The sequence below is a fragment of the Pseudorca crassidens genome, chromosome 6, assembly GCF_039906515.1.
Source record: "Pseudorca crassidens isolate mPseCra1 chromosome 6, mPseCra1.hap1, whole genome shotgun sequence".
In the NCBI taxonomy this organism is placed as follows: domain Eukaryota; kingdom Metazoa; phylum Chordata; class Mammalia; order Artiodactyla; family Delphinidae; genus Pseudorca; species Pseudorca crassidens.
The window spans coordinates 57,648,641-57,674,432 of record NC_090301.1 but is presented as its reverse complement, the minus strand read 5'-3'; the positions used below and the strand labels follow the sequence as shown (position 1 = coordinate 57,674,432).

Genomic DNA, 25,792 nt, shown 5'->3' with positions numbered 1-25,792 from the left:
ATTATTATAACATAGAGATTAGACTATTTTAAGTATCTTAGGGAACAAATATAAGCCAAAAAATAGTTAATAATACCTAGGATTGGAGTGTTCATGATGAGAACGGTGCTTAGATAAATTACTAGTGAAAATAAATTGTTTTAGCTTTTAAAAACAATATGCAAAATGTATGAAGAACCTTAAAAATGTGTATACATTTTCACCCAATAATTTGATTTCTAAAAATGTATTTTGAGGAATTAATTAGAGATGCATATAAAGGGTAATACAGAAGAATACTCATCACAATGTTGTGATTTTTTAAGGCCATAATAATTAATTTTTAGGTCATAAAAGAGGAATGGGTAAATAGATTATGGGACACATTCTGGCAACAGAATACTACACAGGAACTCAAACCCATGTTTTCAATTAACACACAAAATGCCCATAATACATATAGTGTCATCTGCATACAAATAGAATACAAAACTATATGTGCAGTATGATCCCAATTTTGTTTGAATAAATAAAAGGGGGGAAGGATACAGGAAATACACCAAATGTTAACAGAAGTCCTCTCTGGATTTTATTTTTTCCTTTTGTCAACATTTTCAGTGATGCTTTTGTAATTATGAGAAAATAAAAACCTTTAATGTTAATTGAAAAAAAAACATATACAAAGACCTGTATTCAAATATACCTTGAAGCCTGAACATTCTATTTAGGGATGTTTCGCTATAAATGTTAACACAAGAGCAGGCTTGGGTTCAAACTTATCTTCAATATTTTCAGGCTCTGTGACTGAGAGACATTCAGTAGTATATTTAAGTTCAACTGCTCACTTATAAAATGAGGCCAGTAGCACCTATTTTATAGGGCTTTTGCAGGATTAAGTGACATATCCCACATAAGCTTCTTAGCACAGTGACTGGCTAAGTTAAAAAATGTTACTGCTGTTATAACTGTTTTTATTACTATGACAACTATTATATGAAACTTTAATTCCTCAAATCCTTTTTGAAACAAGCTGGAGCACAAATAAATAGACATGGTATATATACACTTGATAAATATCTGAAAGCTCTATTCTGTGGTTCATAAGCAACTTTTTTGTGTTTCTCAGGTAGAGCTTTTTGTTGTTATTGTTTTGAATAAACTTTTTATTTTGGAAAACCTTTAAGTTTACAGAAAAGTTGTAATAATAGTACAGAGAGTTCTCACACACTCATTACTCAGTTTGTTTCCCCAATGTTCTCATCTTACATTACTGTGGTACGTTTATCAAAACTAAGAAACCAACATTGATATATTACTATTAACTAAACTCAAGACTTTGCTAATTTCAGTATTACCCAGCTTAACCAGACTCAGACTCCAAATGACTTTTTGTTAGGTTACCAAATTCAAAATCATCTCTGAAAACTATGACAAGGACCGCCAGCTGTCCCTCAATATGTATTACCCTTTTTCTTTCAATAAAAGAACTTCTGAATTTTAGGTGAGCACTTGGCTGCCCAGGACAAAGACCACATTTTCTAGCTTTCTTTGCAGTTAGGTGGACATATGATTGGGCTGGGACCAAAAGAATGAGTGAAAATTATATGCATTACTTCCAGTTAATGCTCCTAAAATGATGGGTGTATACATGCTGTGTTTTGCTTCCCCTTCTCCCTTATTGCTGGAATATGGACTTGAGTGAGGAGCTGGAACAGCCATCATGGAGCTAAAAATGGAAGTAGCATGTTGAGGGTTATAGAATCAGCCAGCCCTGGGACTCCTACTTCCCAGTTATTACATAAAGAACAAACTGCTCAATCTATTAAGGTTGAGTCTTTGTTTCAGCCAGCATCCTAAGTAATACAAGTCTCTTTAAAACAATGTGCCATAGCTTCTAAAGGTGATTTCTTTTGTGTAATGGAATGAAAAGAAATGTAGTTTTTTATGGTGACCATATCGAAGAAATGTTTGTATGTCTAAGTTTTGATATGCTTCCTTTTCTCTATTCAAACCTTCCACACCTCTTCCCGCCTTTTCACTTTCAGTTACTATGGATAAATTGTCTATGGTCCTTTCTAAGGCCAGTTCCTTCACTTGAACACCGGATCCCATCCTCTCTTAAGGACCCCATTCCTGCAATAGTCCCTCTCTCTGCAGTGTCAAATATGCTGTGATAGTCCCACCTTAAAATTCAAAACAAACAAAAAAACTCCATCTTCAATTCTCCTCCAGCAGTTATTTTACTGTTCCCTTTAAGCTAAATTCCAAGAAAAAGGTATCTTATGATGTCTCCACTTCTGGTTCTCCACATTTACTTGTCAGGCTAACTCCAATCTCACTGTTGTCACTGCTGCTTCACTGAAGCTACTCTTAGCAAGGTGTCTAATAATCCCCATTTTTCTAAATCCGATAATAAATACTGAATTCTCACCTTACCCTACCAACTATATGACTACATTGTTCCCCCACACTTTGAAATACTTTTTCTACTTGACTTCCAGAACACAATTTTCTTCATTGTCTGCTTGCTTCTCAGTCTCCTCTGCTACATCCTCCCCCTCTTTCTGACTTCTGAACACTGGAGTGCCTTAAAGCTTAGCTCTCACCCTTCCTCTCTATCTATACTATTTAAATACAGAAGTAAAACTAAAGAAATATGGGGATTATAGATTATCAGACAAAATGTATTACAAACCCTGACAATGGAAAAATTATTATCAGACATCAAGGGAGAGGAAAGAAGTAGGAGGAAAAATGAATGTTAACTCCTTTCATAACAGGGAGTCTAAAAAACAATTCTAACTTCTTAATGTTTTTCATATTTTTAAAAAATATTAGGTCTTTTAAACAATCTCTGATGCACATACATACATATGTTCTTACATTCAGCAATAGGTTTCTTTTTCTTCTGTTGCATTTTAGTAAATTAAAAAGAAATAGTGTAATAAACCCCTTTGCACATTCACCCAGCTTTAGCAATTATCAACCTATGATCCATCTCATTTCATCTCTACTCACCATTCACCCAATGGATTTTTTTGAGGCCATCCCCAGAAATTATTTTACCTGTTAAGTATTTCAGTATTTGTCTGTGCTAGATTGTAAAATATGGCCACAAATTCCTTCCATTATGATATGTACCCTCCTTCCTTTGCAATGTGGTAAGGCTGGTTCTCCCATCCGGAGGAGGGTATCTATTTCCCCACCCCTTGAGTCTGGGCTGGTCTGGTGACTTGCACTGATCAACAGAATGCTGCAGAAGTGATGACCTGTCACTTCTAAACTGAAGCTTCAAGAAGCTTTATAGCTTTTGCTTCTATTCTCCTGGAATACTACTGTCCAGAGACTGACAAGTAACAAAATATATTGAACATATATCTAATAACCTTGGGCATATGTCTTTTCATAGTTTTGACAGTGCACCTTTGGGATAGAGTCCCAGAAGTAGGATTGTTGGGTCAAAGGGTAAATGCATGTGTAATTTTGCTAGATATTGTCAAACTCCCTCTAGGGGGTGTGCCATCTTGCACTTTTACCAGCAATGAATAAGAGTGCAAGAGTACTTTTAATATCACTGAAGTAAAATGGTTGCTGCTTTGCCAAAAGTATAAACATTCTTATGGTAGAAAATGTCAAAATAAGCATAGATTGATTTATAGGCAGGATCATTAGATGGAAATGTTGCTGATATATATTATGAGGAAGAACAATGGGTGACTTTGGGGCCTGATAAAGTGCTGGAACACCCTTGTTATGTTCATAGAAGACCTTAGCCCTACGAAGGGTCTCTTCTTGGCTGGCTAAGAGGTAGTCTACCTCTCAGTCTCTTGGCCATTTGTGCCATGGACACGGACTGGGCATGTGCAAGGCAGTCTGCTGCGAGAACTTAAACAATGAATATTAAAAAGTTCCCAGACTTTCTGGATCTGGTGTTGAGGTGAATAAACTCTTACTTTACCCCGGGGATGTACTGTGTAATGTTCCATTTGCCTCACCCCATCAGCTAAGGAAGCAAACCATTAATAGTGTCTAGAAACAGTCTGGATATGCTTGAACAGATTGTGTAATTTTTCTCAGCAATTTTAAAATATCTTCTTGACCTAAAGACTATCTCATTTCCATTTGCCTTTTTCTCCTAATTTTACTGAGTCATTCTTTCACTGGTTCTATCTCCCAGATAGGGAGAAACGACAGCCTGGCCTTGGGAGTTGGGGTGGAGGCAGAAGATGGAAGGGATAGTTTTGGCGCAGAGGCACCAAAAACAGGGAAGGTTGGATGGTACTAATTCGACTTCTTGGATTCATCCTGAAGTCAAATCCCCCCTGATCTTTTGTTGGCTTCATTTGGAAGCTCTCTTAAGTGAATTTAAATGTAATTCTTTTTATTTAAAATGGCATGTATGTTACTAAAGACTCAATCACAAAATAACAATTCCAACTATTTTAAGCAGAAAAGGATAGGACAAGGAATTAGGGACTAGTTTGAGACTGAGTTTCCACGAATGATTCCTAGAACAACACAGCAAAACTGGTCATGGTCCAAAGGCTGGCTCTAGAAACATATTGTATTAGCTGTAATCCAGGGATTAAAGATTCATACTGTGTCTGTCCAATCCATTCCAGCAAAATGGAGGACTTGAGTAATACCACCTTTCCATTCAACTTGGTCCCAAATCCAAGGAGTAAATGTAATTTACCAGAATGAGTAAATCTGGTTGGTGGAACCTAAAATCATACCCAGAATTCTAGCTGAAAAGGATTTTAGAAATTGCAATTTTTAGCTTTCCTGAATTTATAGAAAAATGTATACAAAATATGTCTCCAAAATATATGTCAAATCAGTCTATTTCTCTATTTGTCCATTATTCACCTAGTCAAAGCCACCACTATCTCTCTGACTGCTGCCAGTCTCTACTTTCACTATTAGCTCAGCAATGGCTTTTCCTTGCTCTCTGAATAAAATCCAAATACCTTATCACAGTCAACAAAAGCCCTACAGGTTATGGACTCTTTTTATTCCCCTACCTTTCTGACATCATCTTCTACCCTTATCCTCATTAATCACTGTATGCTCCAGCTGCAACAGTCATCTTTCTGTTTTTAAACACACCAAATCCATTTCTTCCCTACAAGACTTTATATTTGCTGTTCCTTCAGTCTGGAAAACTCTTCCCCCAGGTATGTGCAGGGTTTGCTCCCACATCTTTATTCAAATGTCACCTTATTACAGAGGCATTCCCTGACCAACCTATCTAAAATATCACCAACCCTGGTAACTCCTACCTTTACCCTGCTCAACATCATGGACACCATGTAAATTAAAATCTTTAGATACCACTATACCCTCACCAGAATGATTAAAATTAAAAGACTATCCAAAACAATCCTGAAAAAAAACTAAATTGGAGAACTTACTCTACCTGACTGGAAGGCTTACTGTAAAGCTAAAGCAATCAAGACAGTATGGTACTGGCATAAAAGTTGACAGACTGATGAAAGGAACAGAATAGAAAGCTAAGAAATAGATCCACACTTACACAAATCATTTGATTTTCAATAAAGGGGATGAAGCAATTTAATGGAGAAAGGGAAATCTTTTCAACAAACGACACTGGAATATCTGAGAAACCATATGGAAAAAAAAGCGAGCTTCAATTCCTACCTCACGCTATACACAAAAATTAATTCAAGATACAAAAGAGACCGAAATGAAAAACCAAGCTTTCAGAGGAAAGCAATGGAGAATATCTTTGTGACTTAAGGTTAAACAAAAGTTTCTTAGATAAGTCACAAAAACCAACAACCAAAGAAGAGAAAAAATTAATACATTAGACTTCATTAAAATTAGAAACATCTGTTCATCAAAAGATACTATTATGAAAATCAAGTTGGAAACCACAGACCTGGAGAAATATTTGATGACAGACTGGTACCTAGGATATTTAAAGAGCTCATACAACTCAATAATTAAAAGACAGGCAACCTAATTTTTAAAAACAAGTAGAAGATTTGAAAAGATATTTCACAAAAAATAAAGTATACGAATAGCCAATAAGCACATGAAAAAGTGCTCATTTTTTCATCAGTCAACAAAGAAATGCAAAGTAACACTTTATATATCAGTATACACACAATGAAAATGGCTAAAATTAAAAGATTGACACCAAATGTTGGCAAAGATATGATACAACAGGACCTCTCATAGACTGTTGGTGGAAATGCAAAGTGACACCTCTGTTTTAGAAAGCAGTTTGGCAATTTCCTATTATATATTACATATGATCCCACCACTACTCTCCTAGGTACTCACCCAAGAGAAAAGAAAGCATGCATTCATTCAAAGACTTATACATAAATATTCACAACAGCTTTATCTGTAACAACTAAAAACTGGAAATAAGACAAATGTCCATAAACAAGTGAATAAATAAACTAATGGTGAAATAAGGAAATACTGCTCCTCAATGAAAAGGAATTAACTACTAATCACATAGCATGCAGAAATTGTAAATTAATTATGTGGAAGGAAAGAATCCAGTCAAAAGTACATACTGTATGATTCCACTTACATAAAATTCTGGAAAATACAAACTAACCTATAGTGACAGAAGGCAGATCAATGGTTGACAGGGATGGGAGGGAGGTATAACAAATAAGCATGAGGAAACTTTTGGGGATGATGAATATGTTCACTATCTTAATTGTGGTGATGGTTTTATGGATACATACATATGTTAAAATGTATCAAACTGTACACTATGAGTATGTGCAGTTTATTGTATATAAATTATACCTGCATTTAAAATATCAGCTAAAGAAAACAATGAGAACCAAAGAAACACTTTAATACTTATTTATGATTTAGAGTTTGTATATTTAAGTACTCTGTAATTTTACTACACATTAAATTTATTCTTTCATTCCTTAGTGTCTATAGCTATTTTAAGATTATTATAACAGTAACAGATTAATAATTTAACGGCCTATTAAAAAACACTGAAATATTATTTTCTGTAACAACGCTAAAATATTATTTTCTAAAAATGCTTCCACACATGCTCTATATTAAAGATGTTATACTTAAGAACATTAATATATTATTAGTGATATGCTCAGAGGTAAACATTAGTTTTTTTCATAAGAGTTCAGCAAGTAAACTAATTTTCATAAAAGATAATGTATATCTGATTTCCAATTAGGCAGTTCACAATGATTTTCAACCAATAATGGTCAAATGAATATACTTTTAAATCTTGGATTTTCTCCAGGTTTTCCATCTTTCCCTTACAAGACTTAATTTTTTTTTTTTTCCATATTAGATTGTATTCTTTAAAACTCAGATGTGCTATTGAGGAAAATTAATTTCTTCCCCAAATTTTTCTGGATTATTTTCATTCTAACTCCAAAATTGTACAAAACATTGTAAAAGAATCCTTTTAATGACAACATATATTGTCATAAGTGTTTTACTAAATATGAATATACAAAACAATTTATATATTACCTGGCCACATCCAGGGGCAGTACATAGAAAGGGTTTGTCATCACTCATATTCCACAGGTCCTTGTATTGCCTATAATAAAACAATAAGAAATGGCTAAATGTTTCACAGTATAGATTTTTAAATAAAGAACAACTTAAAATGTAATATTATTTGATTTTCACTAAGCTTATCACCTTCTATCTGAATGTGAAGTAAAACACTTTTACTGACATTTTAACCCCACCTTCCATTTTCTTATTACGAACAGAAACATGTAACATGCAGATTTTACACTACAGAAGAAAATATTAGGAACCCTGATCTATCAGTCTAAATCTTTCCTGTTCAGTAGCATAAGTGCAGAGAAATGAAATAATGAGAAGATAACCACTTTAAACCCCAATGAAATAATGGACTAGGTAACTATCATCAGTGTCTGATAAAACAATCAGGAACAAAGGTGATGGGAACTTTATAATGGCTGGGTCAGGGTGACAGCATCTGAACTCACAGGTCAGTCTTAAATTAACATCACTAAAAGTGAGACAAACATTATGTGCCCCCGATATGATGCTAGAAAGCACACAAAGGATTCTTGGGGGAAAAAAGTCAAGCCTGAATCTAATCAAGCCTCTCTAGATCCAACTACAGGAAATACAGGAGATAGAAAAACATGTCGAAAGGGGAGACAGCAGAAGCAAGAAGAACTACAATTCTGCAGCCTGTGGATCGAAAACCACATTCACAGAGACAGACAAAATGAAAAGGCAGAGGACTATGTACCAGATGAAGGAACAAGATAAAAACCCAGAAAAACAATTAAATGAAGTGGAGATAGGCAACCTCCCAGAAAAAGAAATCAGAATAATGATAGTGAAGATGATCCAGGACCTCGGAAAAAGAATGGAGGCAAAGATGAAGAAGGTGTAAGAAATACTGAAGAAAGACCTAGAAGAATTAAAGAACAAACACCTAGAAGAATTAAAGAACAAACAAACAGAGATGAACAATACAATAACTGAAATAAAAACTACACTAGGAATGAGAGGAAGATGGCAGAAGAGTAAGACGCGGAGATCACCTTCCTCCCCACAGATACACCAGAAATATATCTACACGTGGAACAACTCCTACAGAACACCTACTGAAGGCTGGCAGAAGACCTCAGACCTCCCAAAAGGCAAGAAACTCCCCACGTACCTGGGTAGGGCAAAAGAAAAAACAGAGACAAAAGAATAGGGACGGCACCTGCACCAGTGGGAGGGAGCTGTGAAGGAGAAAAAGTTTCCACACACTAGGAAGCCCCTTCGCGGGCGGAGACTGCGGGAGGCGGAGGGGGGAGCTTCGAAGCCGCGGAGGACTGCACAGCAACGGGTGCGGTGGGCAAAGCGGGGAGATTCCCGCACAGAGAATCCGTGCCGACCGGCACTCACCAGCCCGAGAGGCTTGTCTGCTCACCCGCCGGGGCGGGCGGGGCTTCGAGCTGAGGCTCTGAGGCTCGGGTTTCGGTTGGGTTTCGGTTTCGGACGGAGCGCAGGGAGAGGACTGGGGTTGGCAGCTTGAACATAGCCTGAAGGGGTTAGTGCACCACGGCTAGCCGGGAGGGAGTCCGGGGAAAAGTCTGCACCTGCCGAAGAGGCAAGAGACTTTTTCTTCCCTCTTCGTTTCCTGGTGCGTGAGGAGAGGGGTTTAAGAACTCTGCTTAAAGGAACTCCAGAGACAGGCGCGAGCCGCGGCTAAAAGCGCGGACCCCAGAGACGGGCGGGAGACGCTAAGGCTGCTGCTGCCGCCACCAAGGGGCCTGTGTGCGAGCACAGGTCACTCTCCACACCCCTCTTCCACGGAGCCTGTGCAGCCCGCCACTGCCAGGTTCCCGGGATCCAGGGACAACTTCCCCGGGAGAACGCACGGCGGGCCTCAGGTTGGTGCAAAGTCACGCCGGCCTTTGCCGCCGCAGGCCCGCCCCGCACTCCGTGCCCCTCCCTCCCCCCGGCCTGAGTGAGCCAGAGCCCCCGAATCAGCGGCTCCTTTAACCCCGTCCTGTCTGAGCAAAAAACAGACGCCCTCCAGCGACCTACACGCAGAGGCAGGGCCAAATCCAAAGCTGAGCCCCGGTGAGCTGTGAGAACAAAGAAGAGAAAGGGAAATCTCTCCCAGCAGCCTCAGAAGCAGCGGATTAAAGCTCCACAATCAACTTGATATACCCTGCATCTGTGGAATACCTGAATAGACAACCAATCATCCCAAATTAAGGAAGTAGACTCTAGGAGCAAGATCTATGATTTTTTTTCCCTTTTCCTCTTTTTGTGAATGTGTATGCTTCTGTGTGAGATCTTGTCTGTATAGTCTTGCTTCCACCATTTGTCCTAGGGTTCTATCCGTCCATGGTTTTTTAAAAAATTTTTTTCTTATTAATTTTAATAACGTTATTATACTTTACCTTCGTTCTTTCTTTCTTTCTTTCCTTCCCTCCTTCCCTCCTTTAGACAACGAATCATCCCAAATTGAGGAGGTGGTCTCTGAGAGCAAGATTTATGATTTTTCCCCCTTTACCTCTTTTAGTGAGGGTGTATGTGTACGCTTCTGTGTAAGATTTTGTCTGTATAGCTTTGCTTCCAACATTTGTCCTAAGGTTCTATCCGTCCCTTTTCTTTTCTAAATAAGAATTTTTTAATTCCATAACTTTATTATATTTTATTTTTACTGTATCTTCTTTCTTTCTGTCTTTTTTCCTTCTTTCCCTCCTTCCTTCCTTCCCCCCTCCCTCCTTTCTTTCCTTCTTGCCTTTCCTTCTTTCCCTCCTTCCTTCCTTCCTCCCTCCCTCCTTTCTTTCCTTCTTGCCTTTCCTTCTTTGCTTCTTTCTTCCTTCCTTCCTCCCTTGCTTCCTTCCTTCCCTCCTTTCCTTCTTTCTTTCCTCATACTTCTACTAATTCTCTCTACTTTTTCTCCCTTTTATTCTGAGCCATGTGGATGAAAGGCTCTTGGTGCTCCAGCCAGGAGTCAGGGCTCTGCCTCTGAGATAGGAGAGCCAACTTCAGGACACTGGTCAACAAGAGACCTCCCAGCTCCACATAATATCAAACGGCGAAAATCTCCCAGAGACCTCCATCTTAACACCAGCACCCAGCTTCACTCAACGACCAGCAAGCCACAGTGCTGGACAACCTATGCCAAACAACTAGCAAAACAGGAACACAACCCCACCCATTAGCAGAGAGGCTGCCTAAAATCATAATAAGGCCACAGACACCCCAAAACACACCACCAGACGTGAACCTGCCCACTAGAGAGACAAGATCCAGCCTCATCCACCACAACACAGGCACCAGTCCCCTCCACCAGGAAGCCTACACAACCCACTGAACCAACCTTAGCCACTGGAGACAGACATCAAAAACAGCGGGAACTACGAACCTGCAGTCTGCAAAGAGACCCCAAACACAGTAAGATAAGCAAACTGAGAAGACAGAAAAACACACAGCAGATAAAGGAGCAAGATAAAAATGCACCAGACCTAACAAATGAAGAGGAAATAGGCAGTCTACCTGAAAAGGAAATCAGAACAATGATAGTAAGGATGATCCAAAATCTTGGAAACAGAATGGACAAAATGCAAGAAACAGTTAACAAGGACCTAGAAGAAATAAAGATGAAACAAGCAACGATGAACAACACAATAAATGAAATTAAAAGTACTCTAGATGGGATCAATAGCAGAATAACTGAGGCAGAAGTACGGATAAGTGACCTGGAAGATAAAATAGTGGAAATAACTACCACAGAGCAGAATAAAGAAAAAAGAATGAAAAGAATTAAGGACAGTCTAAGAGACCTCTGGACAACATTAAACACACCAACATTCAAATTATAGGGGTCCCAGAAGAAGAAGAGAAAAAGAAAGGGACAGAGAAAATATTTGAAGAGATTATAGTTGAAAACTTCCCTAATGTGGGAAAGGAAATAGTTAATCAATCCAGGAAGCACAGAGAGTCCCATACAGGATAAATACAAGGAGAATCGTGCCAAGACACATATTAATCAAACTGTCAAAAATTAAATACAAAGAAAGCATATTAAAAGCAGCAAGGGAAAAACAACAAATAACACATAAGGGAATCCCCATAAGGTTAACAGCTGATCTCTCAGCAGAAACCCTACAAGCCAGAAGGGAGTGGCAGGACATACTGAGAGTGATGAAGGAGAAAAACCTGCAGCCAAGACTACTCTACCCAGCAAGGATCTCATTCAGATTTGATGGAGAAATTAAAACCTTTACAGACAAGCAAAAGCTGAGAGAGTTCAGCACCACCAAACCAGCTTTACAACAAATGCTAAAGGAACTTCTCTAGGCAAGAAACACAAGAGAAGGAAAAGACCTACAATAACGAACCCAAAACAATTTAGAAAATGGGAATAGGAACATACATATCGATAATTACCTTAAATGTAAATGGACTAAATGCTCCCACCAAAAGACACAGATTGGCTGAATGGATACAAAAACAAGACCCTTATATATGCTGTCTACAAGAGACCCACTTCAGACCTAGAGACACATACAGACTGAAAGTAAGGGGATGGAAAAAGATATTCCATGCAAATGGAAACCAAAAGAAAGCTGGAGTAGCAATTCTCATATCAGACAAAATAGACTTTAAAATAAGGACTATTAAAAGAGACAAAGAAGGACACTACATAATGATCAAGGGATCGATCCAAGAAGATATAACAACTGTAAATATTTATGCACCCAACATAGGAGCACCTCAATACATAAGGCAAATACTAACAGCCATAAAAGGGGAACTCGACAGTAACACATTCATAGTAGGGGACTTAAACACCCCACTTTCACCCATGGACAGATCATCCAAAATGAAAATAAATAAGGAAACACAAGCTTTAAATGATACATTAAACAACATGGACTTATTTATAGGACATTCCATCCAAAAACAACAGAATACACATTATTCTCAAGTGCTCATGGAACATTCTCCAGGATAGATCGTATCTTGGGTCACAAACCAAGCCTTGGTAAATTTAAGAAAATTGAAATTGTATCAAGTATCTTTTCTGACCACAACGCCATGAGACTAGATATCAATTACAGGAAAAGACCTGTAAAAAATACAAACACATGGAGGCTAAACAATACACTACTTAATAATGAAGTGATCACTGGAGAAATCAAAAAATACCTAGAAACAAATGACAATGGAGACACAATGACCCAAAACCTATGGGATGCAGCAAAAGCAGTTCTAAGGGGGAAGTTTATAGCAATACAAGCCCACCTTAAGAAGCAGGAAACATCTCGAATAAACAACCTAACCTTGCACCTCAAGCAATTAGAGAAAGAAGAAGAAAAAAACCCCAAAGCTAGCAGAAGGACAGAAATCATAAAAATCAGATCAGAAATAAATGAAAAAGAAATGAAGGAAACAATAGCAAACATCAATAAAACTAAAAGCGGGTTCTTTGAGAAGATAAACAAAATAGATAAACCACTAGCCAGACTCATCAAGAAAAAAGAGAGAAGACTCAAATCAATAGAATTAGAAAAGAAAAAGGAGAAGTAAAAACTGTCACGGCAGAAATACAAAAGTTCATGAGAGATTACTACAAGCAACTCTATGCCAATAAAATGGACAATCTGGATGAAATGGACAAATTCTTAGAAATGCACAACCTGCCAAGACTGAATCAGGAAGAAACAGAAAATATGAACAGACCAATCACAAGCACTGAAATTGAAACTGTGATTAAAAATCTTCCAACAAACAAAAGCCCAGGACCAGATGGCTTCACAGGCGAATTCTATGAAACATTTAGAGAAGAGCTAACACCTATCCTTCTCAAACTCTTCCAAAATATAGCAGAGGGAGGAACACTCCCAAATTCCTTCTATGAGGTGACCATCACCTTGATACCAAAACCAGACAAGGATGTCACAAAGAAAGAAAACTACAGGCCAATATCACTGATGAACATAGATGCAAAAATTCTCAACAAAATACTAGCAAACGGAATCCAACAGCACATTAAAAGGATCATACACCATGATCAAGTGGGGTTTATCCCAGGAATGCAAGGATTCTTCAGTATATGCAAATCAATCAACATGATACACCATATTAACAAATTGAAGGAGAAAAACCATATGATCATCTCAATAGATGCAGAGAGAGCTTTTGACAAAATTCAACACCCATTTATGATAAAAACCCTGCAGAAAGTAGGCATAGAGGGAACTTTCCTCAACATAATAAAGGCCATATATGACAAGCCCACAGCAAACATCATCCTCAATGGTGAAAAACTGAAAGCATTTCCACTAAGATCAGGAAGGTTGCCCACTCTCACCACTCTTATTCAACATAGTTTTGGAAGTTTTAGCCACAGCAATCAGAGAAGAAAAGGAAATAAAAGGAATCCAAATCGGAAAAGAAGAAGTAAAGCTGTCACTGTTTGCAGATGACATGATACTATACATAGAGAATCCTAAAGATGCTACCAGAAAACTACTAGAGCTAATCAATGAATTTGGTAAAGTGGCAGGATACAAAATTAATGCACAGAAATCTCTGGCATTCCTATATACTAATGATGAAAAATCTGAAAGTGAAATCAAGAAAACACTCCCATTTACCATTGCAACAAAAAGAATAAAATATCTAGGAATAAACCTACCTAAGGAGACAAAAGACCTGTATGCAGAAAATTATTAAGACACTGATGAAAGAAATTAAAGATGATACAAATAGATGGAGAGATATACCATGTTCTTGGATTGAAAGAATCAACATTGTGAAAATGACTCTACTACCCAAAGCAATCTATAGATTCAATGCAATCCCTATCAAACTACCACTGGCATTTTTCACAGAACTAGAACAAAAAATTTTGCAATTTGTATGGAAACACAAAAGACCCCGAATAGCCAAAGCAATCTTGAGACAGAAAAAAGGAGCTGGAGGAATCAGGCTCCCTGACTTCAGACTATACTACAAAGCTACAGTAATCAAGACAGTATGGTACTGGCACAAAAACAGAAAGATAGATCAATGCAACAGGATAGAAAGCCCAGAGATAAACCCACGCACATATGGACACCTTATCTTTGATAAAGGTGGCAGGAATGTACAGTGGAGAAAGGACAGCCTCTTCAATAACTGGTGCTGGGAAAACTGGACAGGTACATGTAAAAGTATGAGATTAGATCACTCCCTAACACCATACACAAAAATAAGCTCAAAATGGATTAAAGACCTAAATGTAAGGCCAGAAACTATCAAACTCTTAGAGGAAAACATAGGCAGAACACTCTATGACATAAATCACAGCAAGATCCTTTCTGACCCACCTCCTAGAGTAATGGAAATAAAAACAAAAATAAACAAATGGGACCTAATGAAACTTCAAAGCTTTTGCACAGCAAAGGAAACCATAAACAAGACCAAAAGACAACACTCAGAATGGGAGAAAATATTTGCAAATGAAGCAACCGACAAAGGATTAATCTCCAAAATTTACAAGCAGCTCATGCAGCTCAATAACAAAAAAACAAACAACCCAATCCACAAATGGGCAGAAGACCTAAACAGACATTTCTCCAAAGAAGATATACAGACTGCCAACAAACACATGAAAGAATGCTCAACATCATTAATCATTAGAGAAATGCAAATCAAAACTACAATGAGATATCACCTCACACCAGTCAGAATGGCCATCATCAAAAAAATCTAGAAACAGTAAATGCTGGAGAGGGTGTGGAGAAAAGGGAACCCTCTTGCACTGCTGGTGGGAATGTGAATTGGTTCAGCCACTATGGAGAACAGTATGGAGGTTCCTTAAAAAACTACAAATAGAACTACCATATGACCCAGCAATCCCACTACTGGGCATATACCCTGAGAAAACCAAAATTCAAAAAGAGTCATGTACCAAAATGTTCATTGCAGCTCTATTTACAATAGCCCGGAGATGGAAACAACCTAAGTGCCCGTCATCGGATGAATGGATAAAGAAGATGTGGCACATATATACAATGGAATATTACTCAGCCATAAAAAGAAACGAAATTGAGCTATTTGTAATGAGGTGGATAGACCTAGAGTATGTCATACAGAGTGAAGTAAGTTAGAAAGAAAAAGACAAATACCATATGCTAACACATTTATATGGAATTTAAGGGGAAAAAAAGTCATGAAGAACCTAGGGGTAAGGCAGGAATAAAGACGCAGACCTACTAGAGAACGGACTTGAGGTTATGGGGAGGGGGAAGGGTGAGCTGTGACAGGGCGAGAGAGAGTCATGGACATATACACACTAACAAACGTAGTAAGGTAGATAGCTAGTGGGAAGCAGCCGCATGGCACAGGGATATTGGCTCGGTGCTTTGTGACAGCCTGGAGGGGTGGGATAGGGAGGGTGGGAGGGAGGGAGACGCAAGAGGGAAGAAATATGGGAACATATGTATATGTATAACTGATTCACTTTGTTATAAAGCAGAAACTAACACACCATTGTAAAGCAATTATACCCCAATAAAGATGTTTAAAAAAAAAAAAAACTATACTAGAAGGAATCAATAGCAGAATAACTGAGGCAGAAGAACGGATAAGTGACCTGGAAGACAGAATGGTGGAATTCACTGCTGAGGAACAGAATAAATAAAAAAGAATGAAAAAAAATGAGAACAGCCTAAGAGATCTCTGGAACAACATTAAACACACCAACATTCACATTATAGGGGTTCCAGAAGGAGAAGAGAGAGAGAAAGGACCCGAGAAAATATCTGAAGAGATTATAGTCGAAAACTTCCCTAACGTGGGAAAGGAAACAGCCACCCAAGTCCAGGAAGCACAGAGAGTCCAGGCAGGATAAACCCAAGGAGAAACATGCTGAGACACATAGTAATCAAATTGACAAAAATTAAAGACAAAGAAAAATTATGGAAAGCAACAAGGGAAAAATGACAAATAACATACAAGGGAACTCCCATAAGCTTAACAGCTGATTTTTCAGCAGAAACTCTACAAGGCAAAAGGGAGTGGCAAGATATATTTGAAGTGATGAAAGGGAAGAACCTACAACCAAGATTACTCTACCCGGCAGGATCTCTTTCAGATTCAACGGAGAAATCAAAAGCTTTACAGACAAGCAAAAGCTAAGAGAATTCAGCACCACCAAACCAGCTCCACAACAAATGTTAAAGGAACTTCTCTAAGAGGGAAACACAAAAGAAAAGGGCCTAGGAAAAAACCCCATAACAATTAAGAAAATGGTAATAGGAACATACATACCGATAATTACCTTAAACGTGAATGTATTAAATGCCCCAAGCAGAAGACACAGGCTCACTGAATGGATACAAAATTAAGACCCATATACATGCTGTCTACAAGAGACCCACTTCAGACCTAGGGACACATACAGCCTGAAAGTGAGGGGATGGAAAAAGATATTCCATGCAAATGGAAATCAAAAGAAAGCTGGAATAGCAATACCCATGTCAGATAAAATAGACTTAAAAAAAAAGGATGTTATAAGAGACAAGGAAGGACACTACATAATGATCAAGGGATCAATCTAAGAAGAAGATACAACAATTATAAATAAATATGCACCCAACATAGGAGCACCTCAATACATAAGGCAACTGCTAACAGCTATTAAAGAGGAAATTGACAGTAACACAATAGGGTGGGCTTTAACACTTCACTTACACTAATAGATCATCCAGACAGAAAACTGATAAGGAAACACAAGCTTTTTCTTTAGACCAGATAGATTTAAATGACATCTACAGGACATTCCATCCAAAAACAGCATATTACACTTTCTTCTCAAGTGCACACGGAACATTCTCCAGGATAGATCACACCTTGGGTCACAAATCAAGACTCAGTAAATTTAAGAAAACTGAAATCATATCAAGCATCTTTTCCGACCACAATGCTATGAAATTAGAAATCAGTTACAGGGAAAAAAAAAAACGCAAAAAACACAAACACATGGAGGCTAAACAATACATTACTAAATAACCAAGAGATCACTGAAGAAATCAAAGAGGAAATCAAAAAATACCTAGAGACAAATGACAATGAAAACACGATGATCCAACACCTATGGGATGCAGCAAAAGCAGTTCTAACAGGGAAGTTTATAGCTATACAAGCCTACCTCAAGAAACAAGAAAAATCTCAAATAAACACTCTAACCTTACACCTAAAGGAACTACAGAAAGAACAAAAAAACCCCAAAGTTAGCAGAAGGAAGGAAATCATAAAGATCAGATCAGAAATAAATGAAATAGAAACAAAGAAAAAATAGCAAAAATCAATGAAACTAAAAGCTGGTTCTTTGAGAAGATAAACAAAATTGATAAACCTTTAGCCAGACGCATGAAGAAAAAGAGGTAGAGGACTCAAATCAATAAAATTAGAAATGAAAGAGGAGAAGTTACAATGGACACTGCAGAAATACAAAGCATCATAAGAGACTACTACAAGCAACTCTATGCCAATAAAATGGACAACCTGGAAGAAATGGACAAATTCTTAGAAAGGTATAACCTCCCAAGACTGAACCAGGAAGAAACAAAATATGAACAGACTAATCACAAGTAATAAAATTGAAACTGTGATTAAAAATCTTCCAACAAACAAAAGTCCAGGACCAGATGGCTTCACAGGTGAATTCTATCAAATGTTTAGAGAAGAGCTAACACTCATCCTTCTCAAACTCTTCCAAAAACTTGCAGAGAAAGGAACACTCTCAACTCATTCTAAGAGGCCACCATCACCCTGATACCAAAACCAGACAGAGATACTACAAAAAAAGAAAATTACAGACCAATATCACCGATGAATATAGATGCAAAAATCCTCAATAAAATACTAGGAAACAGAATCCAACAACACATTAAAAGGATCATACACCAAGATCAAGTGGGATTTATCCCAGGGATGCAAGGATTCTTCAGTATAATGCAAATCAATTAATATGTGTGATATACCATATTAACAAATTGAAGAATAAAAACCATATGATCATCTCAATAGATGCAGAAAAAGCTTTTGACAAAATTCAACACCCATTTATGATAAAAACTCTCCAGAAAGTGGGCATAGAGGGAACCTACCTCAACATAATAAAGGCCATATACAACAAACCCAGCGCAAACATCATTCTCAATGGTGAAAAACTGAAAGCATTTCCTCTAAGGTCAGGAAGAAGACAACAATGTCCACTCTCGCCACTATTATTCAACATAAATTTGGAATTCCTAGCCACGGCAATCAGAGAAGAAAAAGAAATAAAAGGAATATAAATTGGAAAAGAAGAAGTAAAACTGTCACTGTTTGCAGATGACATGATACTATACATAGAGAATCCTAAAGATGCCACCAGAAAACTCCTAGAGCTAATGAATGAATCAGGTAAAGTAGCAAGATACAAAATTAATGCACAGAAATCTCTTGCATTCCTATACACTAATGATGAAAAATCTGAAAGAGAAATTAAGGCAACACTCCCATTTACCATTGCAACAAACAGAATAAAATATCTAGGAATAAACCTACCTAGGGAGACAAAAGACCTGTATGCAGAAAATTATAAGACACTGATGAAAGAAATTAAAGATGATAGCAACAGATGGAGAGATATACCATGTTCTTGGATTGGAAGAATCAACATTGTGAAAATGACTATACTACCCAAAGCAATCTACAGATTCAATGCAATCCCTATCAAATTACCAGTGGCATTTTTTTTTTTTACAGAATTAGAACAAAAAATCTTAATATTTCTGTGCAGACAGAAAAGACCCCGAATAGCCAAAGCAGACTTGAGGGAAAAAAACAGAGCTGGAGGAATCAGACTCCCTGACTTCAGACTATACCACAAAGCTACAGTAATGAAGACAATATGGTACTGGCACAAAAACAGAAATATACATCAACGGAACAGGATAGAAAGCTCAGAGATAAACCCACGCACCTATGATCAACTAATCTACAACAAAGGAGGTAAGGATATACAATAGAGAAAAGACAGTCTCTTCAACAAGTGGTGCTGGGAAAACTGGACAGCTACATGTAAAAGAATGAAATTAGAACACTCCCTAACACCATACACCAAAATAAACTCAAAATGGATTCAAGACCTAAATGTAAGACCGGACACTATAAAACTCTTAGAGGAAAACATAGGAAGAATGCTCTTTGACATAAATGACAGCAAGATCTTTTATGACCCACCTCCTAGAGTAATGGAAATAAAAACAAAAATAAACAAATGGGACCTAATGAAACTTAAAAGCTTTTGCACAGCAAAGGAAACTATAAACGAAACAAAAAGACAATCCTCAGAATGGGAAAAATATTTGCAAATGAATCAATGGATAACGGATTAATCTCCAAAATATATAAACAGCTCATGCAGCTCAATATTAAAAAAACAAACAGCCCAATCAAAAAATGGGCAGAAGACCTAAACAGACATCTCTCCAAAGAAGTCATACAGATAGCCAAGAGGCACATGAAAAGCTGCTCAACATTACTAATTATTAGAGAAATGCAAATCAAAACTACAATGAGGTATCACTTACACCAGTTAGAATAGGCATCATCAGGAAATCTACAAACAACAAATGCTGGAGAGGGTGTGGAGAAAAGGAACCCTCTTGCACTGCTGGTGGGAATGTAAATTGATATAGCCACTATGGAGAACAGTATGGAGATTCCTTAAAAAACTCAAAATAGAATTACCATATGACCCAGCAATCCCACTATTGGGCATATAACCAGAGAAAACTGCAATTCAGAAAGACACATGCAGGCTTCCCTGGTGGCGCAGTGGTTGAGAGTTCACCCGCCGATGCAGGGGACATGGGTTCGTGCCCTGGTCTGGGAGGATTCCACATGTCGCGGAGCGGCTGGGCCCGTGAGCCATGGCCACTGGGCCTGTGTGTCCGGAACCTGTGCTCCGCAATGGGAGAGGCCACAGCAGTGAGAGGCCCGCGTTCCGCCAAAAAAAAAAAAAAAAAGACACATGCACCCCAATGTTCACTGCAGCACTATTTACAACAGCCAGGTCATGGAAGCAACCTAAATGCCCATCGACAGACAAATGGATAAAGAAGTTGTGGTACATATATACAATGGAGTATTACTTAGCCATAAAAATTAACAAAATTGGGTCATTTGTAGAGATGTGGACAGACCTAGAGACTGTCATACAGAGTGAAGTAAATCAGAAAGAGAAAAACAAATATCGTATATTAATGCATATTATATGTGGAATCCAGAAAAAATGGTACAGATGAACCGGTTTGCAAGGCAAAATAGAGACACAGATGTAGAGAACAAATGTATGGACACCAAGGGGGGAAAGTGGGGGTGGGGATGGGATGAATTGGGAGACTGGGATTGACATGTATACACTAATATGTATAAAACAGATAACTAATAAGAACCTGCTGTATAAAAAAATAAATTTTAAAAAGAATCCTCTAACGTAAAAAAAAAAAAAAGAAAAGAAAAACATGTCAAACAACATCACCAAGCTGGAATTAGCCAAATTCTACAGGACAAAAGACCTGGTTTCTTCAAGAAATAAATGTCATGGGGAACTAAAGAAAAGAGGAGGTAGAGGGGAACTGTTTTAGATTAAAAGAGGTCTAATAAACATACTAAACAAAATGCAATATGGGGACTTTCTTGGATCCAGATTTGAACCAAACAACTACAAAAAGACATTTTTGAGTCAAGATTGTTTTCCTACTTTTTGATATAGACTTAAAGTTTCCAATTATTCCTTCCGTTAACTTGTAGGTTTTTGTTTTTGCTTTCTTCATAGAAATTACATATATGAACTATATTTGACAACTAAAAATACTGTAACATTGTTTCTTTTTCAACACTAGTGTGTTAACCTTTCGGAAATAAGTTTCTCTTCAGGAACAGAGATGACAATCACTATTATGGCCAAATTTGGGAAATGCTAGAATACTGTTTTTTAGGGGCAGGACTTTTCAGACTTTATATGTTCAAGAGAAATGACCAGAAGAGCACCTAGCATACAGCATTTTTGCCACATCCATTTTCTATTTGAACCTTTTTCACTAGAACAATACTAGAACATCTCATGGGACTAGTATTATTTGGAACTCATTTTAGGAGAAATCAAAACCCTAAAATATGTTTATGCTTGTCATAGTTAAGTGTATTTTGATGCTCTATTTGATAACTTTAAAATACTATAGAAGTAGTAGCTAAACTACATACTAGATAAGTATTTTCTTATTTATGAAAAACACTTGAAATATTTATTTAGAAATAACCTATGAGAATTTTTATAATCTAAAATATGAAAAAAGCACAAAATACCAAATATTGCATACACACCTGGCAGAATTCACATGTAACTTGAATTTCATAAGTTGTACAACTTATCACGTCCTCTTTTTCATGGCAAGGATACTGAAAAATGAAGTGGTTTCACACTGTTAAATATAGTTTTGAAACATTTCTTGAAACATAGTAAAACAATAAAAACACTCAAATAATTACACTCTTTGTAACACTACTGTCATCCAAAAACCCACTCACTATTAAGAATCTTTATAATAGAGCACTGCTCCTAAAATATGAACACCCATATAAATGTCTTAAACGTAGGTATTAATATATCCAACTCCACGATAAAGAGGGTAAAAGAGAAACATTTAACTTAGCCTTTAGGACTGTGGTTGAAGAGCAGTAATTAAAAAAGTGAAAATCCTGACTTTTGACGTCTGATGAAAAGATGAGATCTAGTATTTCAAAATATCTATTCAGAAAGCTTTAAGTTTTAAAAAATGTAGTCAGTGATGGTCTGGTTCTCAGCCTAATTCATCACTATTTGTCCCATAATGTAATGATAGTTGATCTTTATAAGAAGTTCCCTCTTCCCTAACTTTATAGTTTACTTATCTGACATTAGCTTAAGGACAAGTACAACATACTTAAACTATGTTTAAACTATGAGGGTCAGTGCCTCATCTTTAAACTCTGCTAATCCTCCATTACATTCACTGAAACCCCATGTAGTGGCAAACAGAGTTAACTATATGCTTATGCAAATAAACCAATGGTACACAGAGAAAATTTTTATTTTACATAATTTTGCTTATAAATGTGGTGTCAAGAATGTCCTGCTCAGGAAAATTGGGTAATTCCTGTGGGGAAATGTGTAAATAGCTACACTTCTGAGTCCTAGAGTCAGAGATGGTCTGATATAGGAGAAAGGAAGAAGAAAGTTCTTTTCCTGGTCCCAGGCAAAACTTCTATCTATCTGGTAAGGTTACATTTCATCATTCACATTCAACTTTATCATGTTGCCTGTGAGAAGAGGGGGAAAAAGCACTGGAATAATCCAAAGGAAACCTATAAAAGTTATGCTTCAGTCATTACCAGTAGAATGTGAACTCAATGAAGACAAGGAACTTATCTTTGGGTTAACTACCTGAAACAGTGCCTAGCTTATAGTAGCATTTACTCATTAAATATTAAGGAATGAATAAACAGCCATATGATATGAAAAAGTCAGATAAATTTAGTTTAAGTTATCTAACTCAAAAAATTTCTAAAACTAATAAATGCAGTTCATATTGCTTTGAAAAATCAAAGCAATATTTAAACTCAGTTAAGTTCAAGAAACATTTAAACACCAAACTCATGCCAAGACACAAAGGTGAAAAAACAAACAGTCCAAAAAAAACCAAAACAAAACAAACAGTCCCTCCACTTTGAGAAACTTTCAGTCAAGCAGAAGAAAGAATACAGAAATATAATTTCAATTCAATTTGGTAAGAATAACAGTTAAAATATTAAAAATATACAGGTAGGGGCTTCCCTGGTGGTGCAGTGGTTGAGAGTCCACCTGCCAATGCAGGGGACACGGGTTCCTGCCCCGGTCCGGGAGGATCCCACATGTCGTGCAGCGGCTGGGCCCGTGAGCCATAGCCACTGAGCCTGCGCGTCCGGAGCCTGTGCTCCACAACGGGAGAGGCCACAACAGTGAGAGGCCCTTGTACCGCAAAAAAATAAAAAATAAATAAATAAAAATATACAGGTAGTGCAGGGACCAATCCGATAGTTCTAGAAAAGCTTTGAGGGAATTAACTCTTCGTATCCTCCTCTCTGATCTTTTCCACACCCCCTTGACTACTATTGTCCCATTCTTCTACAAAAGGTGTTCCTTACCTGCAGGAGGCAACTTCTATAGTTCCTTTCCTACAGTCTAGGAACTAGACTATTTCCTAGCCAACCAATAAAAATTCCCATTCCTTATACTATTTCCTAATACCTAGCTGAGGTCTGTAAATATAAGTCAAAGCACCTTGGCACATAAATGATGAGAGTTCTTCTGGGAGGATTAACAAAGAGATAGCATTTTTAAGCTAACTAACTGAATCTCAAGCCTCTAAATCGAGGTTTATCTCCCTTTTACATCAAGGGTGGAAATATGCTCCTAGCAAAGCATGGGAAGGAGGCTTTGTTCAACTATAAACTCAGAGAAGACAATGACTGCAGATAGTGAACTCTTACTATACCACACCACTCTCTGGCAAGCATCCACAACCTATACTGGTAGGAAAATCACTGTCATGAAGAATACACAGGAGGGTTCTAGGCAAGATTTAAAAGAAGCCAGTTTCTTTGGTTTCTCTAATCTCTCTTAACTCTTCTTCTAACACTCCTTCATCTTCCCTACCCTAATGATTTAGTGCCAAAGTTCCCCCTTTTGTCTTTCAACCAACAAATATTTGAGTATCTACTTTGTGCTTTGCACTATGCTACATGCTAGGGATGCAGTGGTGAATTAAATAGATTCTGGCCTCAAGAAGCTTCCAGGATTGTGAAGGAGCTTATGCTAGCTAATCAAGCATCCAGCTCACTCCTCTTTCCAGTTTCTAAGACAATTCCACATATAAACACGTGTATGTTCCTCATATTTTCTCTATTTCATTGCTATAGGCATTTTATTTTAGAACTCCAAACTTGGTTAAAGGTATATTTTAAATTTTGTTTGTTATAACATAGCCATAGAACTATTCACCACTAGGTATCCCACATAAATGATCAATCTTACATAATTCTAAAAAACCTTTAAAGCTCAAGTTTAATTGGGCTTCAGAAAGAGGTCATTGTTATTTCTGGATAATATGAACTAGATTATGCTTACTGAATTAAGATGTTGTAAGGAACTTTCAATTTGCTCCCAGAAAAAATACAGAAGAAAAAAAAAAGCCACCCAAAATACTATCATTCAGAGATAACTACTGTCTAATATTCCAGAGTACATATTCAGTCTTATTAATGTATAAAGATAAATAAAAAATTTTTAATTGTAAAAAGAGCATTATAACTTCCTTTAAAACACAATTATCTAAATTCTGCCACATCATCAAATATTAGATGTCATTTTTATGGCTATATAGTATTCCACAATACAGATATGACATATTTATAACAAATTCTTTACCACTGGATTTTTATCATCAGTGAATATCTCTGAGGACAAATCTTTGCATAACACCCACATGAGGTAAAGAATAGGGATGGCACCAGCCCAGGACAGGATATCAGGGCCCAAGCAGGAAGATGTCTACTTGATGAGGAGGAGGGGGTCTGGTGGCAACAGGCAATTCATTACATATACATGCAGGTATTAATTGAATAAGTGAATTTATCAAGGATATAGTAGATGAAGGTAAATTCACACTACAGGTGAAGGTAATTACACAGAATGAACTCTGGTACTGGATGAGATCTGGAGATATTCATGTGCACTCACGACTTTCAATGTAAATATACAGATATAGAAATACAGATGATAATATGTGTATATACATGCATATATATTCAAATACTTCCTTAGCTGTGTCACTGAGAAGGCCTGGGAGCACTGATACCCCAATAGCAATAAGCCCTCTAGACCTTGATGTCAAAATACTATTCTCCACCAAAAGGAACCTGGGATCCTTGAAGAATTGGCTGATTCCGAGGCTAAAGCAGGAATAATACAGGATGGGCCTTGAATACCTTCTGCAAGAAAGTAAAGAAGGACTTATGGATTTAGCCAGAAAGTGGCCAAATCTCAGACAACTTGAGATTCAAAATAAATGATAGTAATAGATCATACTGTGAATAAAATAGGATTCCATTAATCTGATATAAAGCATACCAATGTAGAAATGAAAATTTGATAAGACAAGATGTTTACATCCTCTCAAAGTATCTCCCTATAAAATACATTTTAATTACTAAAGGC

The 25,792-nt window shown here is 37.2% G+C and overlaps 1 protein-coding gene across 6 annotated transcripts in view; it reads right to left on the bottom strand.

Annotated features, from left to right (window-relative positions):
* Nucleotides 1-25,792, bottom strand: part of ATF2 (activating transcription factor 2) — an 84,486-nt gene that overhangs the window by 44,604 nt on the left and 14,090 nt on the right. For all 6 annotated transcript variants that reach the window (XR_010944383.1, XM_067741475.1, XM_067741477.1 and 3 more), the window contains 2 exons: nucleotides 21,883-21,957; nucleotides 7,483-7,552 (listed from right to left, as the gene is read on the bottom strand). Coding sequence is in view for 5 of the 6 variants with exons in the window: in XM_067741475.1 (XP_067597576.1) it covers nucleotides 7,483-7,552; nucleotides 21,883-21,914 (102 nt within the window). In the remaining variant the exon portion in view is untranslated. The remainder of the gene's footprint in view (nucleotides 1-7,482; nucleotides 7,553-21,882; nucleotides 21,958-25,792) is intronic.